The sequence below is a fragment of the Castor canadensis genome, chromosome 5, assembly GCF_047511655.1.
Source record: "Castor canadensis chromosome 5, mCasCan1.hap1v2, whole genome shotgun sequence".
Taxonomy (NCBI): domain Eukaryota; kingdom Metazoa; phylum Chordata; class Mammalia; order Rodentia; family Castoridae; genus Castor; species Castor canadensis.
This window is the reverse complement of record NC_133390.1, coordinates 167,335,462-167,352,927: the sequence shown is the minus strand read 5'-3', so window position 1 is coordinate 167,352,927 and position 17,466 is coordinate 167,335,462. Positions and strand designations below refer to the sequence as shown.

Sequence of the window (17,466 nt, the reverse complement as noted above, 5' to 3'; positions counted from 1 at the left end):
ATACTCTATCATTTCTTGTTTTAGTTTTCATTTTTATAAAAGTTAAACTATGTGACCTGAACCCCAAGAAAGGATTTAAAATAACCGATTAGCTTGGTAATGTATTCATAGACTCTACAACCTTTTTACTAACACAATTAAATCAAGACTGTATCTTAAAAATAAGTAAAAGGAATTGCTTCCTCAGAACAGGGCTGAAAGTTTCATGACAAGCAACATTTTTACTTACTGTAAGTTGACCTGCTACTCCAAAATCTGCAAGTTTTGCATGTCCTTCTGTATTTAGCAAAATATTTCCTGCCTTGATATCTCGGTGTATTTTTCTCATAAAATGAAGGTATTCCAGACCCTTAAGAGTTGATTGTAATATTGTAGCTATTTCATCTTCTGTTAACTGAAAAAAGAATGAGAAGCTCAAATGCCATCTGTTTACATCACACATTAGAAAAAGGAAGTTATAGCCAGACTCCTTTCCCTATAAGCAGCATTTGGCTGCTTACAGTACCACCCTCATGCTGACCACTCTGTAATATTTTCAGACCATATTTCTTCCCAAACATCAGGCTCATGTATCTGCTGAGAGCATCTCCAACTGAATACCTCACAAGCATCATAAGCAGAACATGTCAAAATCAAATTCTTTATTTCTGGGCTGGGGGACATAGCTCAAGTGGTAGAGCATTTGTCTAAAAAGTGTGAAGGCCCTGGATCCAACCCCCAGAACTGTATAAAAAGAATATTAGCTCTATCTCCACCCTAGCCCTCTCCCACCTCCCAACCAGAACTACTCTACTTTGCCCACATCGCTTACTCTCTCAGTAAAAGGTGACTTTATTCTTCTCCATGTTCAAAATATATCCTCTGTAATCACCCTAATTCAAGTCATTACCACATCTTGCCTGAACTATTCTATTAGTCTCCTGTTTTTGTCACTTCTGCTCTTGACTCTCTATAGTGTATTTTCCACACAGAAGCCCCAACAAACCTTTCAAAATGTAAGCCAGATCTGCTCACACCCTACCAAAGCCCCTCCCATATAAGGGACTTTGCTACCCTGTCAACAAACTTGTGCTTGCTTTACTCTTAACTCCTGGTCCAGAGTCTTCAATCACCAATTTCCCCAGGACACTTGAGATCAACAATCCAGTTTCAGTATAAATAATCCAAAATTTATGACAGAGTTTCAAAGTAGTCCCCACCTTGTAATTTGTATAATACATCATAGTTTACAACATACTTCTATATACTTAAGTTTTCACAACTTCACAAATACTTCATACGGATATTCTTTATTTTTCTTATTGAGGCAAAAAATAAGGCTAAACTTTCCCATTTCTACTCTTATCCACTCAGAATCTACAGAGAAGCTAGTTATCTTTTTAAATAAACAATCAGATGGCTCTCTCACTCTCTTCAAACCCATCAATGGTTTCCTACATTGTACTTGGAATTAAATTTAGCCACATCATCATGATCTACAAGACCTAACATAATCAAGCCCTGCTCACTTATCTAACCAATCTCCTACGGTGCCCTTCCCCTTTGTCTATTCTCTTTTGCTCGCAGTGGCTTTCTTTCTAACATTCAAACATGCTAAAAGATCTCTGCATTGATTATTCCCTCCTTATCATTCACACCTTACTTGAAATGTTACCTCTTCTGAATGACCTTTCTCAACCTTCTACTGCACTATAATAACCCATCAAGCATCTACAGTACTATACCATCACCCCATCCTCATTCATTTTCTTCACAGCATTTACCACTATATGGTACCGCTTTTCTAGTTATGAGATATTTGCCTTTTGTTACCCTACTAGAAAGTGTGCTACCATGAACGCAGAGTTGTTTTCTTGTTTCACTTATTACTGAATCTCTAAGGCCTCAAGCACCATTCCAGAAGTATTTACTGAACGATAAATAGTTTAAGCAACTGAAATAGAACCAGAACCCATGACTGTTATGTCTTAGCATCAATCACAGTAACAGCTAATAATCTTTTATAGTAAGATTATTCTCTGATTAGCAGAAAGTAGAGAAAGTTAATCTGTGAACATTCTAGGTAGAAGAAAAATCCAAACCAAAATTAAACAATAAATAAATAAAGCATGTGAAAAATCACTCGACTGAAGTAGTTTCAAAACTGTCACATTCAGGAGATAAGAGTAAAGAAGAACAAAGAGCCCTGTAAAGGCGGGAATTTGAGAGTTCTCTCTAGACATGCACCAGAAGTACATGAATAAAAGGCCAGAGAAAAGAAGACGGCATAAGAGGAGTGGCTCAATAGCTTCTTCTGGAAGGAAACTTACCGTCTTATTTCGTAATCGAATGATGTCAGATACAGAACCAGCCCCACAGTACTCCATAACAATCCACAAGTCCGTGTTCTTAAAATAACTGCCGTAATATTTGACTACATGAGGGCTGGGGAGAGACACAATACAAGTAAATGGAATGGCCTTTAATTATGAATTCATTCTGTTAAATATATAAAAACTACTCATCAAAAGATCAATCATTCTTAGTGAAGGCTAAAATGAGTGATCTCCTGATAAGAATGTAAAATAGGATTACTTATTCAAAGAGTAATAAAAAGGGCTTACCTCAATCGGTAAGAAGGCCTGCCTAGCAAGCATGAGGCCCTGAGTTCAAACCCCAGTTCATACCAAAAACAAACAAACAAACATCAAAGAATGATAAAAAGTGCAAAAAATGGGTGGGTACTTTAACCAAGGTTTCAAAGTGTAGTTACCAACAAAGAACTATTAACAAAAGTGAAAATTTAGATATCATTTAAATGTTCATTCAACATTATGGAGTTTATTTAAGAAAGAATGATATATGCATATAATAAACATCATGAATCCATGAAAAATGTTATAGAGGAATATTTGATAATATGAGAAATGCCTGCATTCAAAGTCTGTAAGACTTAAGAGCTTCTGGGCAAATTTTCGGCTAGGTTTTCCCACCTTCTCCATTGTTGAAACACTCAGTTGATCTGACCAAGAAGAAATCAGAAGAATTATGCAGCCTCAAGCACAAAACTTTTTCATTCCCATTTCCAACTCCCTAGAGCTGGCATTCCCTTAAATTCATTCTTCTCTCAAATCTAAATAGTGCTGGAGAAGCCTGCTCCATCATAGTGATCAACCCATATTGTGAGCACACCACGTGATTTTTTGTGGTCAACGTTTGGGCTGACTTCCTGCCTACAGAATTTGACATATCTTAGTTCCTCAAAAATAAAATAATTACTCTCGACTTAAACAATTTAAGATGAAGGAAGGAACAGTAATACCTAAAAAAGAAATTTTTTTTCATAGACCAATCTAATATTCTACAGTTTCTAAACCTAAAAAGAATTTGAGTTTTGTCTTAGTGATCTCTGCAGGAAATTAAAAAAAAAAAAAGTGTTTCTTAATAGGAAGTAAAAGAGATAATTATCTAAAAAAAAGCCAGCACCCTCTGGCTCTTCCTAGTTTTTTTGTTTTGTTTATTTTGTTTTTACATTTACTTATATGTGTATACATTGTTTGTGCCACCTCCTCTCTCCCCCTTCCTCCCCTTCCTAATTTCTAAAAGAGCTTATTCTTGAAGAAAAATATTTTATAGGAACTAGAAAAGTTTAGTTACAAAAACATAAAGAACATGTATAGTGATGTCATTGACCTCTCCCTTCTACAAAATATAGAAATCAGTGAATCTAGGTGTTAAACTCTAAATAATCACAGCAAACCCAAAGCCATGTTTTCTCCAAAGAAACCCCACCTGTCTTTACCTGTCACATTGTTGCATTATCGATATTTCTTTGATTATCTCCTGCAGGTCTGATTCCACTGGAACCTGTTTAATAGCAACAACCTGACCAGTCTCTTTATGAATAGCTTTGTACACACTGCCATAGGACCTACAATGGAAGGAAAAAGAACATTTACACACCCAAAGCAAAGCAAGCCAAGAGGTAAGAAGTAGTATAACACAAGCAACTCTAATTTATATCCCTAAGTGATGTGTGTGTGTGTGTGTGTGTGTGTGTGTACTTGCAAAACTGAGACAGCTTTGGGGGAAAAAAACGCTACCTTAAAACCACATCTAAACTTAAGAATGAATTATTATGAAATAATAATAGCTTGCATGCCTGATGTCTACTAGAAACTTCAATTCATCTCAACTCACCGTTACAAAAAGAACAGAGAAGAGGTGATTTTACAAGTAAATGTAAGTAAGTTCAGAAAGGTAACATGATTTGCCCAAGGTTACATAAGTGATAAATAAGAGGTTAGCTCAGGAGTTGAACCCAGGTGTCTGAATACAATGCTTACCTTCTCTCCGCAACTACATTGGGGTAAAATATGGAAGTATTTGTTTTCTTACATTTACTCTAGTACCACAAGCTCTTTCTGTCCTTGTTCCTCTTGCTTGCAACAATGCTTAAAATGTTAAGGAAATGAATTAAAATCTAAGCTTCTTTAATGCTAGTATCAGATAAGCAGTACATATATAAATCTTTTTTGCCTTCTATAATCTTTCCTATTTATCAAAATAAAAAATGTGTATCTCCATTCAATTTTGGGACTACATAAACATTAGAATAAAAATACCTAGAATGGAATCCTATCTCCACTACATTATCTATTACTTAACAACATATTATTAGCTTCCTTGTGTCTCAATTTTTTATCTGTAAAATGACAAAAGTGCAGGGCATGGCTCAAATGGTAGAGTGCTTGCCTAACATGCTGAGGCTCTGGGTTCAATCCCCAGTTTTTCAAAAAACAAATAATAAAAGTGCAAACAACCTTATGAAACAACTATGAAGAGGGCTGGGGACATGGCTCAAGTGTACAGCCAGCAAGCACAAGGTCCTGGATTCAAATCCCAATACTGTCCCCCCAAGACATTTATGAAGAGCAAATGAAATAGCATCAGAATATTACAAAGACTTTTCATTAGAATTCTAAGCAGTTCTCAGTGAAATAATTTGCAAATTGTCTTTCATATTTTCCCAAGCACACCTGTTCTAAATACTGTCTTGGTGAAAAAAAAAATCAAAGTAACAGTTACACTTAATAGACTAGTGACACAAACTAGCAGAACACTCTAGCTGCCAAAGATGCTCAAGAATTATACCCAATGTCAAAGTAACATAAAAGTTTAAAAAGTCTATGCAGACCACATAGAAAGTGCCATCACAATCCCTTGTTTACAAAACTAATATAATGATGCTTAAACATGGTATCAAATACTTTGACATTAGAAAGGCAAGAGCTGAGCATGTGTGAACAACCCAACGACTGCCCTTTCTTCCCTGCTAAAATAACTGAGTTAGGATGGCGATGCACTTGGTACCAAGGGATAAATCATGATAGGCTAAGCAAGCGACTGAAGTAGTAGCTAGCATCTGACCTAGTTCTGGCCAGTATTTGACTGGAATTCTGCTGAACAGTTTCTGGGAAAGATTTTCTTACCAGGTAAGACAAGCACAAGAGAAGGCGCATTTTCACTTGTCACTTCCCTTCTTGTTTCGTTACTGACATGTGAGGAATGATGCATGAAATTGATGGAACCAGCTTGAGACTATGTGAACTGCCTATACCAAACCATTATTGAGTCAATCACCCACTTCAGGAATCTCTTATTTATTATGTTATAAAATGCCTTTGTAAGTTAGCCACTGTCAGCTGGATACTATTATTCCCATCCAAAGTTTGTTTTGTTTTGTTTTTTTTGTGGCACTAGGGCTTGAACTTGGGACCTACACCTTGAGCCACTCCACCAGTCCTTTTTTGTGATGGGTTTTTCGAGATAGGGTCTGGATGGCTTCAAACTGTGATCCTCCTGATCTCTGTCCCCTGAAAAGCTAGGATTATAGGCATGAGTCACCAGCCCCAGCTCCCAAAGGTATTGATACACTAGATCCCATACATCCAAAATGTCTTTCAGCTTCAGTCTGGAATGACATTTTGCTGGAGAATTGTTTCAACAATAGCTTTCCATCAGCATTTTTATTGTCATTTTCAGTATCTACTGTTCCTGGGATGTCTGCATTTGTTGGATTTTCACTCTTCAGAGGTAATCTCTTCATAGCTCTTAATGTCTTCTTTGTCTTTAACATCTTACAATTTTACTAAAACTACAGTTGATTTACTTGAATTTCTTGAGTGTCTTTTTCATGTCATTCAAGTATGGGAATATCTCAGCATTCTCTATTACATCTTTCTCTTCTAATATCTCCTTCTAGAATTCCTACTGAGCCAATGACACTCATGGTTTCCCAACTGTATTCCTGTGCCTTGCATTTTGTGATTAGACTCATTTATGGTCTCACTTCCATTGTTCTATTAAAAAGGTTCTTCAGATCATCTAGTTACTATTTACCAAATTATTGGGCTTTGAAAACTTCAATAATTGAAGTTTTCATTTTCAAGATTCTCAAGCTTTAATTTTTTCACTAAGTCAACTGTTCATGTTAATCTACCGTTCTTCTTTCAAGGCTGTTATTCCCATCTTTTAACTTTTTGTATTAGTCAGCTTTCTGTGGCTCTGACAAAATACCTGACATTAACAACTTAAAGGAGAAAGAATTTATTTCAGCTCACAATCGCAGAGGTTTCAGTTCATGGTCAACTTCTCCACCTTTTGGCTAAGATCAAATGTAGTATCAGTACATGTTCACCTGGCTCCACTGCTTCTGAGCCCTAACATGTGATGAGACAGAACGAAATGGCAGGGAGCCACAATGATCAGTATGGTATGAGCTAGACTACTTGAACCAGGTCTTACATTAGGATTTTGGGGGTCTTGCCATTCAAAATATAGTGCTGACTCCTGTTCCTATTGTCAAATTGGTACCTTCACTTTTTCTTCAGGTCACAAGCAAATGACACTTTCTAATAGTCAGGCAAATTTATTTCAGCTTTTTTTTTTTTTGTAAGTATCCTCCTTTTTTTTTTAAGTGATACTGGAATTTGAACTCGGAGCCTCGGGCTTACTAGGTTGGCATTCTAGCACTTGAGCCATTCTATCTGCCCTTTATTTCAGCTTTAATTCAGGAGACAACCCTAGTCTCAGCTCACAACTTTATGTACAAAGCCTAACTGCAATCTCCTGAGAGGACAGGACTATCTGTCTTTCCTCTTACTATGACAGATGCTTTTATATCCCCACTCCTTATCTGTCTATGTATTCTTATTATAAATGATATATTTATTTAACCATTCTTTATATTAAGAATTAAATATTTAGAATTTTTACCCATTATGTATTAGATATGGAGAGAGCTCTGAAAACCCTCACTCAGCAATGTACTGAAACAATTGTCTTAACCTTCCTATGCTACCTTGATAGCAAAGAAAACTCCAATAGCTCATATGAGCAATGAACAAAGATTCATGATTCCACATACTATACTTATAGTAATATGAAGAAGAGTTAGAAGATTTTAGCACTTATAGGCAAGTCCCTCAACACCAGATTCCCTACAATGAAAACTAAATAATTAAATGAAGTTTAACTAACAAAACAAAGAACAAACATAATGAAGTAGGTATGTCAGAAAGCCATACAAAGCAGAAATCAATGTAATGGAAATAATAGTCCCTGAGGCCAAGCTAAATAGTACCACTCATTAGCAATGAAACCGTAAGCCTGATGCTTTTGCTATCCTATGATAAAAACTTAAATAAGTCAATGTGTAAAACTTTCAGTAAATAGAAGTCAAAAGGTGCCAGGATCCAATTTGACTGTTCCCCACTCATCTTGGTTCAAGCTATGGCTGTCCTGCCACAGATCCACACGACTTCCTCAAAACAGAGGAAGACTGCAGCCTCCAGAATCCAACACAGTTCTTTTAGAGAAGCTCATTGCACAAGACACAAGTCAGTGAGAGTTCACAATCCATTCATTCTTCAGAAACATTTAAGGATGTCATGGCATTTTCTGTTTAGAAAGGAAGTGCAGTTAAGGTCTTCCTTCAGGAGCTTGCTAGTTCCATGCAACTTGCTCAGGTTAAGTCTGGATGATAGAAATCCAAGTATCTATGGTATCATTTGAAAAAGCAAAAAGGTGACAGCATAAAAAAAGGAATTGATGCCTTTTTTTTTCTTCCCTGGTGATATCTTTATGGAGAAATTTCCAAGTTTTCTGCTGAAGCCATTCACAGACCTAAAATACAATTTTTAAAAATCATTAATAGCTTAGTTTTTTCTTACATTATATTACTGACATATTCTGTCTATAGTTTTCTTTTGACATTCCCCAAGGACAATCAATCCAAAGTCACCTATAAGAACATCTAAGCATACTTTAAGATTTAACTTTGATTTGATATGATATGGTCTGAAAATGCTTTAGTTGATACACTTAAAAGTAGTTATAGTTGTGACTTACTGAGCACTTACTATGTGACAAGCACTGTACTTAATGTTTTAACCTTATTGTCACATGTAATACTTGCCATGACCTTATGAAATAGACACTATTATTACCCTCATTTTACAGATGAGGACTGAAAGTTTCCAAAACATTAAGCTGAAGCTCAATTGTTTATTATGACTAATAAATAATAGAGCAAGAGTTTTAACCTATGACTATATGATTTCAATAGACTACATTCTTACTACTGTTAACATACTTTCATTGAAAATGGAAAAAACAAGTTAGTTACATAAACAATTACGCCTACCAGTATATCTTATTCCAAGTATAACCTATGATTAAGGGCCATGGATACACTGCCTTAAGGGAAACAGCAAGAATGCCAAGCTAAAGCTAAAAATGGGACAGGCAAGAGATGTAGAGTGACTGTCACCAACCCATACCTTTAATGGTTCCAGTCAACTGGCAGTGTTCAGTCATCCTGGACTTGTCTTATGGCAGCAAAGCTGATGTTATCTTTTCCTTCCCTTCTTTGCTTGATTTCTTGCTGGATTCCAAAGAGTATTTTCCCAACTTACAGAGAGTTGAAGACTAATGTTTTTCACAAGGAGGTAATCCATGAAAAACTATTCCATGTAATTCAGGATTAAACTTGACATTACTGCAGATCTATTGTAGGTATAAATAACCCTAGCCCCCAAAACAATTTGGGGGCTGACTTTAAAGAGTATACAGTCATTAGACAGAAAACATTTTTACAAGTTAGTATGTCAGGTCTTCTCTTGAACAAGAAGTACTGCTAAGGGATTAAAAATTCATGTATGTATGCATACACACTTGCTTACATATATACATAAACTATATGTGAAACATGAATTTGTTACCTACTCAAAAGTTAACAACAAAAGCTTAAGAAAACATGCCAGGCTGGCGGAGTGGCTCAAGTGGTAGAGTGACTGCCTAGCAAGTGTGAGGCCCTGAGTTCAAACCTCAGTACCGCAAAAGAAAAAGAAAGAAAGAAAAGGTTATCCTAATATTTTAATATTCTGGTCATTAAAGAAGCAGGAATAAATAAAGATAATAAAATTAAAAAGGTATATAAACATATAATAAATTATGATGTACTCCCTACTGCATCATGAAAGTCATTGATAGCCACTGTCTATTACAAAGCATCATTTCTGCAGTATTCTATGAACTCATTCACAAGTCTGTATTTCTTTTTGGGGGGTAGCTATTTGAATTCAGGGCTTCGTGCTTGCAAAGCAGGCATTCTATACTACTTGAGTCACACCTCCAGTCCATTTTGCTCTGGTTGTTTTAGAAGTGGGGCGGGGGGTCCCCAAGCTATTTGCCTAGGCTGGCCTTGAACCATGATCCTCTCAATTTCAGGCTCCCAAGTAGCTAAGATCACAAATGTGAGCCACCAGCACCCAAAACAAGTCTGTATTTTAAGAAATATACCGGTTCCCAATTTACGTTTTGGATCTCCTAGAAACCTCTAAAAGTGGTTACAGTCCTTCATTTATTGACTGTATTTCAGAAAGCTACAATAATTAAAATGCTGAATTTCATTTTTTTATTGAAGCCACAATTATTACACACTAGTCAGAAGCTATGATTAGCAAATAAAAGTATCTATATTTGATTCTTAACAACCTAATGGTGCTAGAAATGTGGTTCAAGCAGTAGAATGTTTGCCTAGCAAGCATGAAGCCCTAAATTCAAATCCCAGGACACCCCCCCAAAAAAAATAAATAAATAAAAATAAATTTTAAAAAACTTAATGAATTATAATCTAATTAGTATTATCTATTAACTACATATAATCATACATACCACAGTTTGCATAAGAGAAAAGAATCGTATTGAAGACTGGGAGTCACCACATCTTCCATCCTCCCTACAGCCATATTGATATGCAACATTCCTCTTTCTTTTGCTCAGGTTTGAGAGTTTTTGCAATAAGAAAGTTCTGTCGGGTGCTGTCAGGTGCTGGGGCAGAAAAATAGACTGGGACCCACTGACATACCTATATTTAATCTACACTTACCCTTCTCCAAGTTTCTCTAAAACATCAAACACTTCTTCTGGCTGTTTAGTCAAACTATCTTCATCCAACTTTTTCAGCTGCCTATGAATGAAGAAATGTAAACACAAAATACATTTTATTTGCTAGCAAATAAAACATAAAATATATTGGGCTAAAGGTCCGCCAGAAAATAAAAACATAAAACATATTACTTATTTTATTAACCCTGGGAATTTCTCTTCTAAGTCTTCATTAGGAAACAACAACAAAGGCAAACAAAGTTTTTGGGGGTTTTTTGGAGATAGGGTCTCATTATATAGCCCAAGCTGGCCTCAAACTCGAAATCCTCCTGTCTCAGTCTCTCAAGTGCTGAGATTACAAGTATGTGCCATCCTGGCTCTAAGAGCCTTTTGAGGAACACTGAAGGATTATTCTATGGGAGGATTAAACTTGTTCTAGGTTGCCTGATGAGCAAAATCAAGACCAGAAAGTGAAGAGCTGCCAGGAATCAGACTTCAGTTCAAAATATGTAAGAATTTTCTGGCAAAAGAAGTTGTCCTATGATGATTTAGACTGCCTTAAGGGGTCCTAAGTTACCCATAGTTAGAAAATTTAATCAGAAATCAAAATGTCATGTGGCTAAAATACTGCAAGGTGAGTTCAAGCATTCAATAAATCTTTTAGAATCCACTTAAGTCTTGAGATTTCATGAATTAAGATAACACAGCTATCTCTTCAGAAAAGACACTAATGTAGTATTAACTATGCATTGAAACATGAATTGAACTAGTGGCCAAAGAAGACATAGATCTTTGCTGTCTATCAGCAAGGCTTTAGTAATTTTGTCAAAACACGTTAATTTCTCTAGGTATTACAGAAATGGAAAATGGGAAGTGAACATTTAGCTATGAGCAAAAGTGAAAAATAACTTGGCAGCTGGAAGTTTAAGCAGTCTTTCTAAGACCATGAATAGACATGTACCTTTGACTAGTCCCAAAAATCAAAGCTATGCTGCTGCTTACAACTCCCAGACTGTTCAGATTTTACTGATGATGCTAGACGATCACAGAAAATATGGGTGATTATTAACTCGCATCATTTTTTAAAACTCTGAAACCTCTAAAAATTATTAACAGAATTAAAGACCTTGCTAAGGAACATTTGTGTATATGCATGTGCGTGTGTGTGTTTTCTACACATTGACTTCCTGAAACTGCAAAGGACAACAAAGTAAACAAAGCTCAGGAAATGGTGAAATATGGAAGTAGTCACACTGTATACTTCATGTAAAGAAAAGGGTTTCAACTAGCTAGACAATACCAATTCTTACAAGAAGTGGCTTGAATGTAAACACACACACACACACACACACACACACACACATTTTCCTAAAAAAATATCAAAATCAGAAGACAAAAAAAAAAAAAAAAACCTGGCCATCAAATGTGTCTACCAATAAACCCTGACCTAAAAGTGACAATCTTACAGAACTTTATAAACATCAAGGACCTCATATTAAGGAAGTGGAGAACTACAAAAAGTCAATCTCTTAACTTGCTTTAGCTTGAAGATCAACAAAACACTACGACCACACTGACCTTTGAAAAATCAAAAGATCCTAAAAATTAAATTCCAGTGACATCATAAAAACTCCCAGCTGGGCTGAAGTGAAACGCCTCTTAAACTTCAGAACTGAAATTTCTATGAACTCAGAAATTAGAATGAACCCCTATGCCAGGGTTCTGGGTAAACCCCCAGATTATAACAGTATAAACAACGAACAATACCTCATTAATCAAGTATAAAGTTTCAGAAACAGCTTATGTAAAAGATCAAATGTGTTTCTTTGAATTGTTGACTCTTAAAGTTTACATAAAGTAAAACTCACTATTTTAGCTATCAGAGACCACAGAATAAAACAAAGGAAACTGCTACTGTCATGAGAGAGACAGTTGCAAGACTCAGATAATACTGACAAACTTTATATGACTGCTTACATACTTCTTTAAAGCATCTAAGTGGGTTTTTTGTTTATTTTTTACCTGGAATTATTTAAAACAATTTGAACCTGAAGCAGTTATATTTCGCTGGTGTCTGATAACCAAGAGGCAGTCAAAAAATATCTGCTAAATGGATCAACAAATGTTATGATGGGACTCATAAAGTTCATTTGCAATCTCTGAGTTACCAAAATTAAACAGAATTTCATCTAAAATGTATTAGATTACCAACAAATAAGACTGTTATGGAAAATCTTGGTACATGACTCGTACTGGTATTTTACACCATGAGCCTTCATGAAACAAATACAATTACCATAGCAGTCAGGCTTCGATGATGTGACTCTCTCAGCTGGAATTTCCCCAGGTTGGAGGCAGCTTTTTAGCGATTCTCATAATAAACAGGCCTGGCCAAACAGTGGTGGATGTTCCTCTCCTAAGTCAGATGGCCATGGAGATGGCCAGCATCCTAGGAATGCACTCCACACCTTCCAGCACACCATTACTTAATAGCAACTCACTTTTAAAAATTACTAACTTGCATATAAGATACAGTCTATTATTCATTTAGTCATAGACAATGCCAAACTCATGAACATACACAGCATGTCCTGCACTGGGACTGTTGGAAATACATACCATCTGAATCTTTGACAATACACCTGTATCTTTCCAGACTCAAAATAATGTTGTTTATGAAGTGTTCACTCAGAAGTCTGGCTAACTCTAAAATCTTTTTCCCATCTCAGAATTCTCTAGCGGTTCATTTTATTCATATATATGTGCCACTTTCCCCAAACAGAATTAAACATAGGTTACAAAAAATATGTAAGATGAATTGAAAATGTTTAAATGTCCCCCATTCATATGTTGAAGTCCTAATTCCTACTCCCTCAGAATGTGACTATATTTAGAGATAGGCCCATTAAAGAGATAATTAAGGTAGAATGAGGTCACACAGGTGGAACCTAATCCAATGATTACTGTCCTTTTAAGAGAACACAAACAGATACAGAGAGAAGACCATATGAAGGGATAGAGAGAAGATGGCCATCTATAAGCCAAAGAGAAAGGTCTCAAAAACATCCCTGCCACCACACTTCCTTTTAGACTTTCAGGCTCCAAAACTGAGAGAAAATAAATTTCTGTTGTTTAAACCACCCAGGTGTGATACTTTAGTTATGGGAGTCCTAACGAACTTAGACAAATAATAAAATTCTGCATCAAATTAGGCAGTCAAGTAGTTAGAATGAGCAAGAGTACCAATTATCCAAGAAGTCAGTCCTATAATGCTCTTCTCTTGCACTTTTATTACTTTTTAAATTTCAAAAGGTATAGGAATGAGCACCTATGTCAAAAAACAAAACATCTTTGCCTAAGTTTACATAACATGAGGCAAAGGGAGAAACAAAACCCAGATTCCTAATCCTCTTTTCAATTAAACGAAAGCCTAGGAAAAAAGAAACCAAACAGAAAAAACAAATGTATCTTAGAAAAACAATGACCAATGTATACTTACAATTGATTATAGTGCTACAGTAAATATCTGCTAACAAATGATCTATAAAAACAAAGTATTTCCAGAGATGCATCTGAGTGAGGCAGTAAAGAGCATGGACTTTGGACCAGACCACATGGACATTAAAATCCCAACTCTGCCTCTAACTAGCTAGGGGACCTTCAGTAAATCACTAGCCTCTGTGCCTCAGTTTTATCATCTGCAAAACAGGGATATAGAAATATCCACTTCATACGATAATTGCCCAATGAGTCATTAAATTGAACCATATGAAACTACCATTTTCATAAAGTTACAAAAATGGTTAAATCTCATCAATTTCATTTGGTTCAACAGGAGACCCTGAAACCCCTTAGAACAGTGGCTGGTACCCCGTTAAGTACTAAGAATCATTGCTATTATAGTCGCAGCACACTACACTAGGTTAATCAAGAGCCCACCCCAACAAGCTATTTGCCTTCTGCAATTATTCACTTCAAACAAACCCCCAGAGTACTGGCCAGGCTGTCAATTCCCCTTCCTTCATCTCTGATTGCCCAGCACTCACACACACTAAACACTTCCTACTTCAGCGCTCATTCTGAGGCAGGAAGTCAGATGTTTTCTCTGCGAAACAGAAATTAACTATACTGTACCTCAAAGAAGCATGACACCCTCAGTCTCCACTCCTCTACTTTTTTCCAGATGTGGCAGAGTGGCCTAAGTCTCGGGTGTCCCCAGGGAAAACCAACCCACGCCTCTACTTTTTTCCAGATGTGGCAGAGTAGCCTAAGTCTCGGATGTCCCCAGGGGAAACCAACCCAGGAGTTCAGACTTTGTAGGATCAGCCAATCTTCCCACTCTTAACCCAAAACCATCCCAGGTACCACTAGGCTCTGGAGTTGATAATCATACAACAAAAGCTTGAAAGTGGCACAGTCTGGCTGGGTCCATGTATTTCAACTCTTCTGAACCTCATGGTGCCTATCCCGAAAGTATCTTATTTCCTTTATCTACCTCCCAATACTGGGTTCTGAAGGGCTGAGGAGGAGGAGGAGAAAATTAGGAAGGTACTCAGAGCAATAGTAATGATAGATGTCACCATCATCCTCGAGTGGGGACACCAAAAGCATCCTCTACACGGTATCCTCCACGCTCTCTCCACTACTAGACCTTTTTTTTTTTTTTTTGCACATTTCAGTCTTAGAGGCAAAGCATTCCCCACTGCACCCTTATGTGGGACTTAAGACCCTTAGAAAGTCCACTCGCCTTGCTCCCTGATAGTTCTCGCTCATCCCCTTAGTCAGACCCCTCGCAGGTTCTCATTTGGCCTCAGCATCCCCGCTACCTCTGTGCGTCTCTTCTGGGAGAGCCATCCTCGGACGGGGCCCGGCCTCAGCCGGTGCTCTCTCTGACTTGTCCGCACGTTCCTCGCGAGAGTCCCCCAAAGCCAGTGCTCCCTCTAACCAGCCCCACATTTATCCCTCGCAGAGGGTGCCCTCAGCCGGACCCTTAGCCCTCACTCAGCAGGTGCCCAGCAGCCTCGGGAGCCTCGCCCCGCAGGTCCCTTCCCTCTAGGGGCTCCCACACAGGTGTCTCCCCTCAGCCAGTTCTCGCCCTGACCTCCCTCGCCTCTACCCTTCCTCTCAGCCAGTGTCCTCTCACCGGCGCGGCGGATTCCTCAGCTGCACGGTCTCCATGGCGGTGCCGGCAGCAACCCAGTCCCGCTCACTGCTCCATCCTCCCTGGACCTCCCGGGGCCCGCCCCGCAGACCCTCCCACACTTCCGCTTTCCGCCCATACCGGAAGCGGCGTGAACGCGCGAGCTGGGCGGAGCCCCGGGGTGGGGGGGGGCGGGGTGCGAGAGGGACGGGGTTAAAAAAAAAAAAAAAAAACAAGGTCTGGATCACGTGGTGCAAGGGTGAGTCACGTGGTGCCACGCGCTGGGCCCCGAACCCGGAAGCCTAGGAGGCTCCTGCCGGCAACGTCTTCTCACTGCTGTGAAGCGTGGGCAGTGATGTCTCTGCGGTGCTGGTTGCCGAAGTCCGGGATTCTCCAACCTGGAACTCATCTCTGCCAGGGGCCTTCTTCATTTCTCACATCGAAATACTGAGGCTGATAGCGAAGCTCAGACTTGATAAGATCTTTTTGCCGTAGCCTCCCTAGTTCTGGACTACAGGCACCGACCACCACATCCTGCTTCAAAATGTCAGCTGTCAGCCAGTGTTTTGGGGATTTTTGTGGCCCCCGCCCCCCGGGCCTTGCACATGCTAAGCAAGTTCTGTACCACTGTGGTATACCCCCAATCCAATTTTTTTTTCCAGTTTAAATACCTGTGCCCAGTGTTGACTAATAGTTTCTTTTGACAATGTCTTTGTCCTCCCTGATTGAGAGAACCCTGGCAAGTAAAGATGTGCTAGAATCAGAATCACAAGTCTTACATTTCATTTGAGTGAAACAGGCCCAGACAATACTTTTATATGTTGACTTGAAATCATGGGGCTGAAAAACAATTAGATTTAGGGATAGAAGTATAACCAGTACTGTAACTCGTCAATTTACGGTTCTGGATAATTGTCAATTCAGATTACCTTAGTCTGTTTGTGCTATTTTTTTAAATAGCATAAACGGGTCACAACATAAATGTATTTTTTACAGTGTTAGTGGCTGGTAGCCCAAGATCAAGGCACCAACAGATGCAGTATCTGGTGAGGGCACTTAATGACCCCTTTCTGGTTCATGGATTACATTTTCTGTGTCCATACATGGTGGAAGCAGGTGGAGTGGCTCTTTTATATGGATCCCATTCATGAGGGCTCTGCCTCTTTGACTTTACCTCCCAAAGGCCTCCCACCTCCTATAACCATCACATTGGGGGACAGAAAAGATGTCAATCTACGGCTTTTGTAGGGACTCCAATTCTCATGCTGGGTGCCAGACTGTGTTAGGTGTTGAAGAGACAAAGGTAAAGACGACCTACTTCTGCCTTTAAAGACCTCTCAGTCTTTGAGGTCAACTATAAACTGACAATCGCAATGATAAATTGTGATAAAGCTGAGAACCAATAGAGAGCTGAGGGGAGGGATCAGGAAAGGCTTTCAGAAATGATGTTTGAATTGGATATTATAAATTGATTCGGTATTAGGATAGAAAAAAGTATTTGGAAAGGAATTCCAGAAAGGGATACTTAAGCAAAGGATAGGAGGCAAGAGAAAGAACTTAGTAGCCAGGTACTGGTGGATCACACCTTAGGAGGCTAAAATCGGCAGGATGGAGGTTGGAGGCCAGACCAGGAAAACAGTTCCAAAGACCCCCCATCTCCAGAATAAGTGGACTAGAGGTGTGGCTCAAGTGGTGGAGAGCCTGCTCTGAAAGTGCCTTTAAGATCACCTGTTCTGCAAGCATGAAGCCTTGAGGTCAAACCCCAGTCCCACAGAGGGAGAGAGCTCTTAATATGTAAAGGCAGCAAAGTGGACTTTTAAAATAATTGGAGAACCGGGTGCTGGTGGCTCATGCCTATAATTCTAGCTACCTGTGAGGCAGAGTCAGGAGGATCA

At 38.4% G+C, this 17,466-nt stretch overlaps 1 protein-coding gene across 1 annotated transcript in view; it reads right to left on the bottom strand.

The window, feature by feature from the left end:
* Stk4 (serine/threonine kinase 4) overlaps nucleotides 1-15,698 on the bottom strand; it is a 104,938-nt gene extending 89,240 nt beyond the window's left edge. Inside the window, exons 1-5 of the mRNA XM_074074842.1 lie at nucleotides 15,575-15,698; nucleotides 10,433-10,513; nucleotides 3,782-3,910; nucleotides 2,310-2,424; nucleotides 230-394 (exon numbers count right to left, since the gene is read on the bottom strand). Of these exons, the coding sequence (XP_073930943.1) occupies nucleotides 230-394; nucleotides 2,310-2,424; nucleotides 3,782-3,910; nucleotides 10,433-10,513; nucleotides 15,575-15,609 (525 nt within the window). The 5' untranslated portion in view covers nucleotides 15,610-15,698. The remainder of the gene's footprint in view (nucleotides 1-229; nucleotides 395-2,309; nucleotides 2,425-3,781; nucleotides 3,911-10,432; nucleotides 10,514-15,574) is intronic.
* Nucleotides 15,699-17,466: the final 1,768 nt, after the last annotated feature.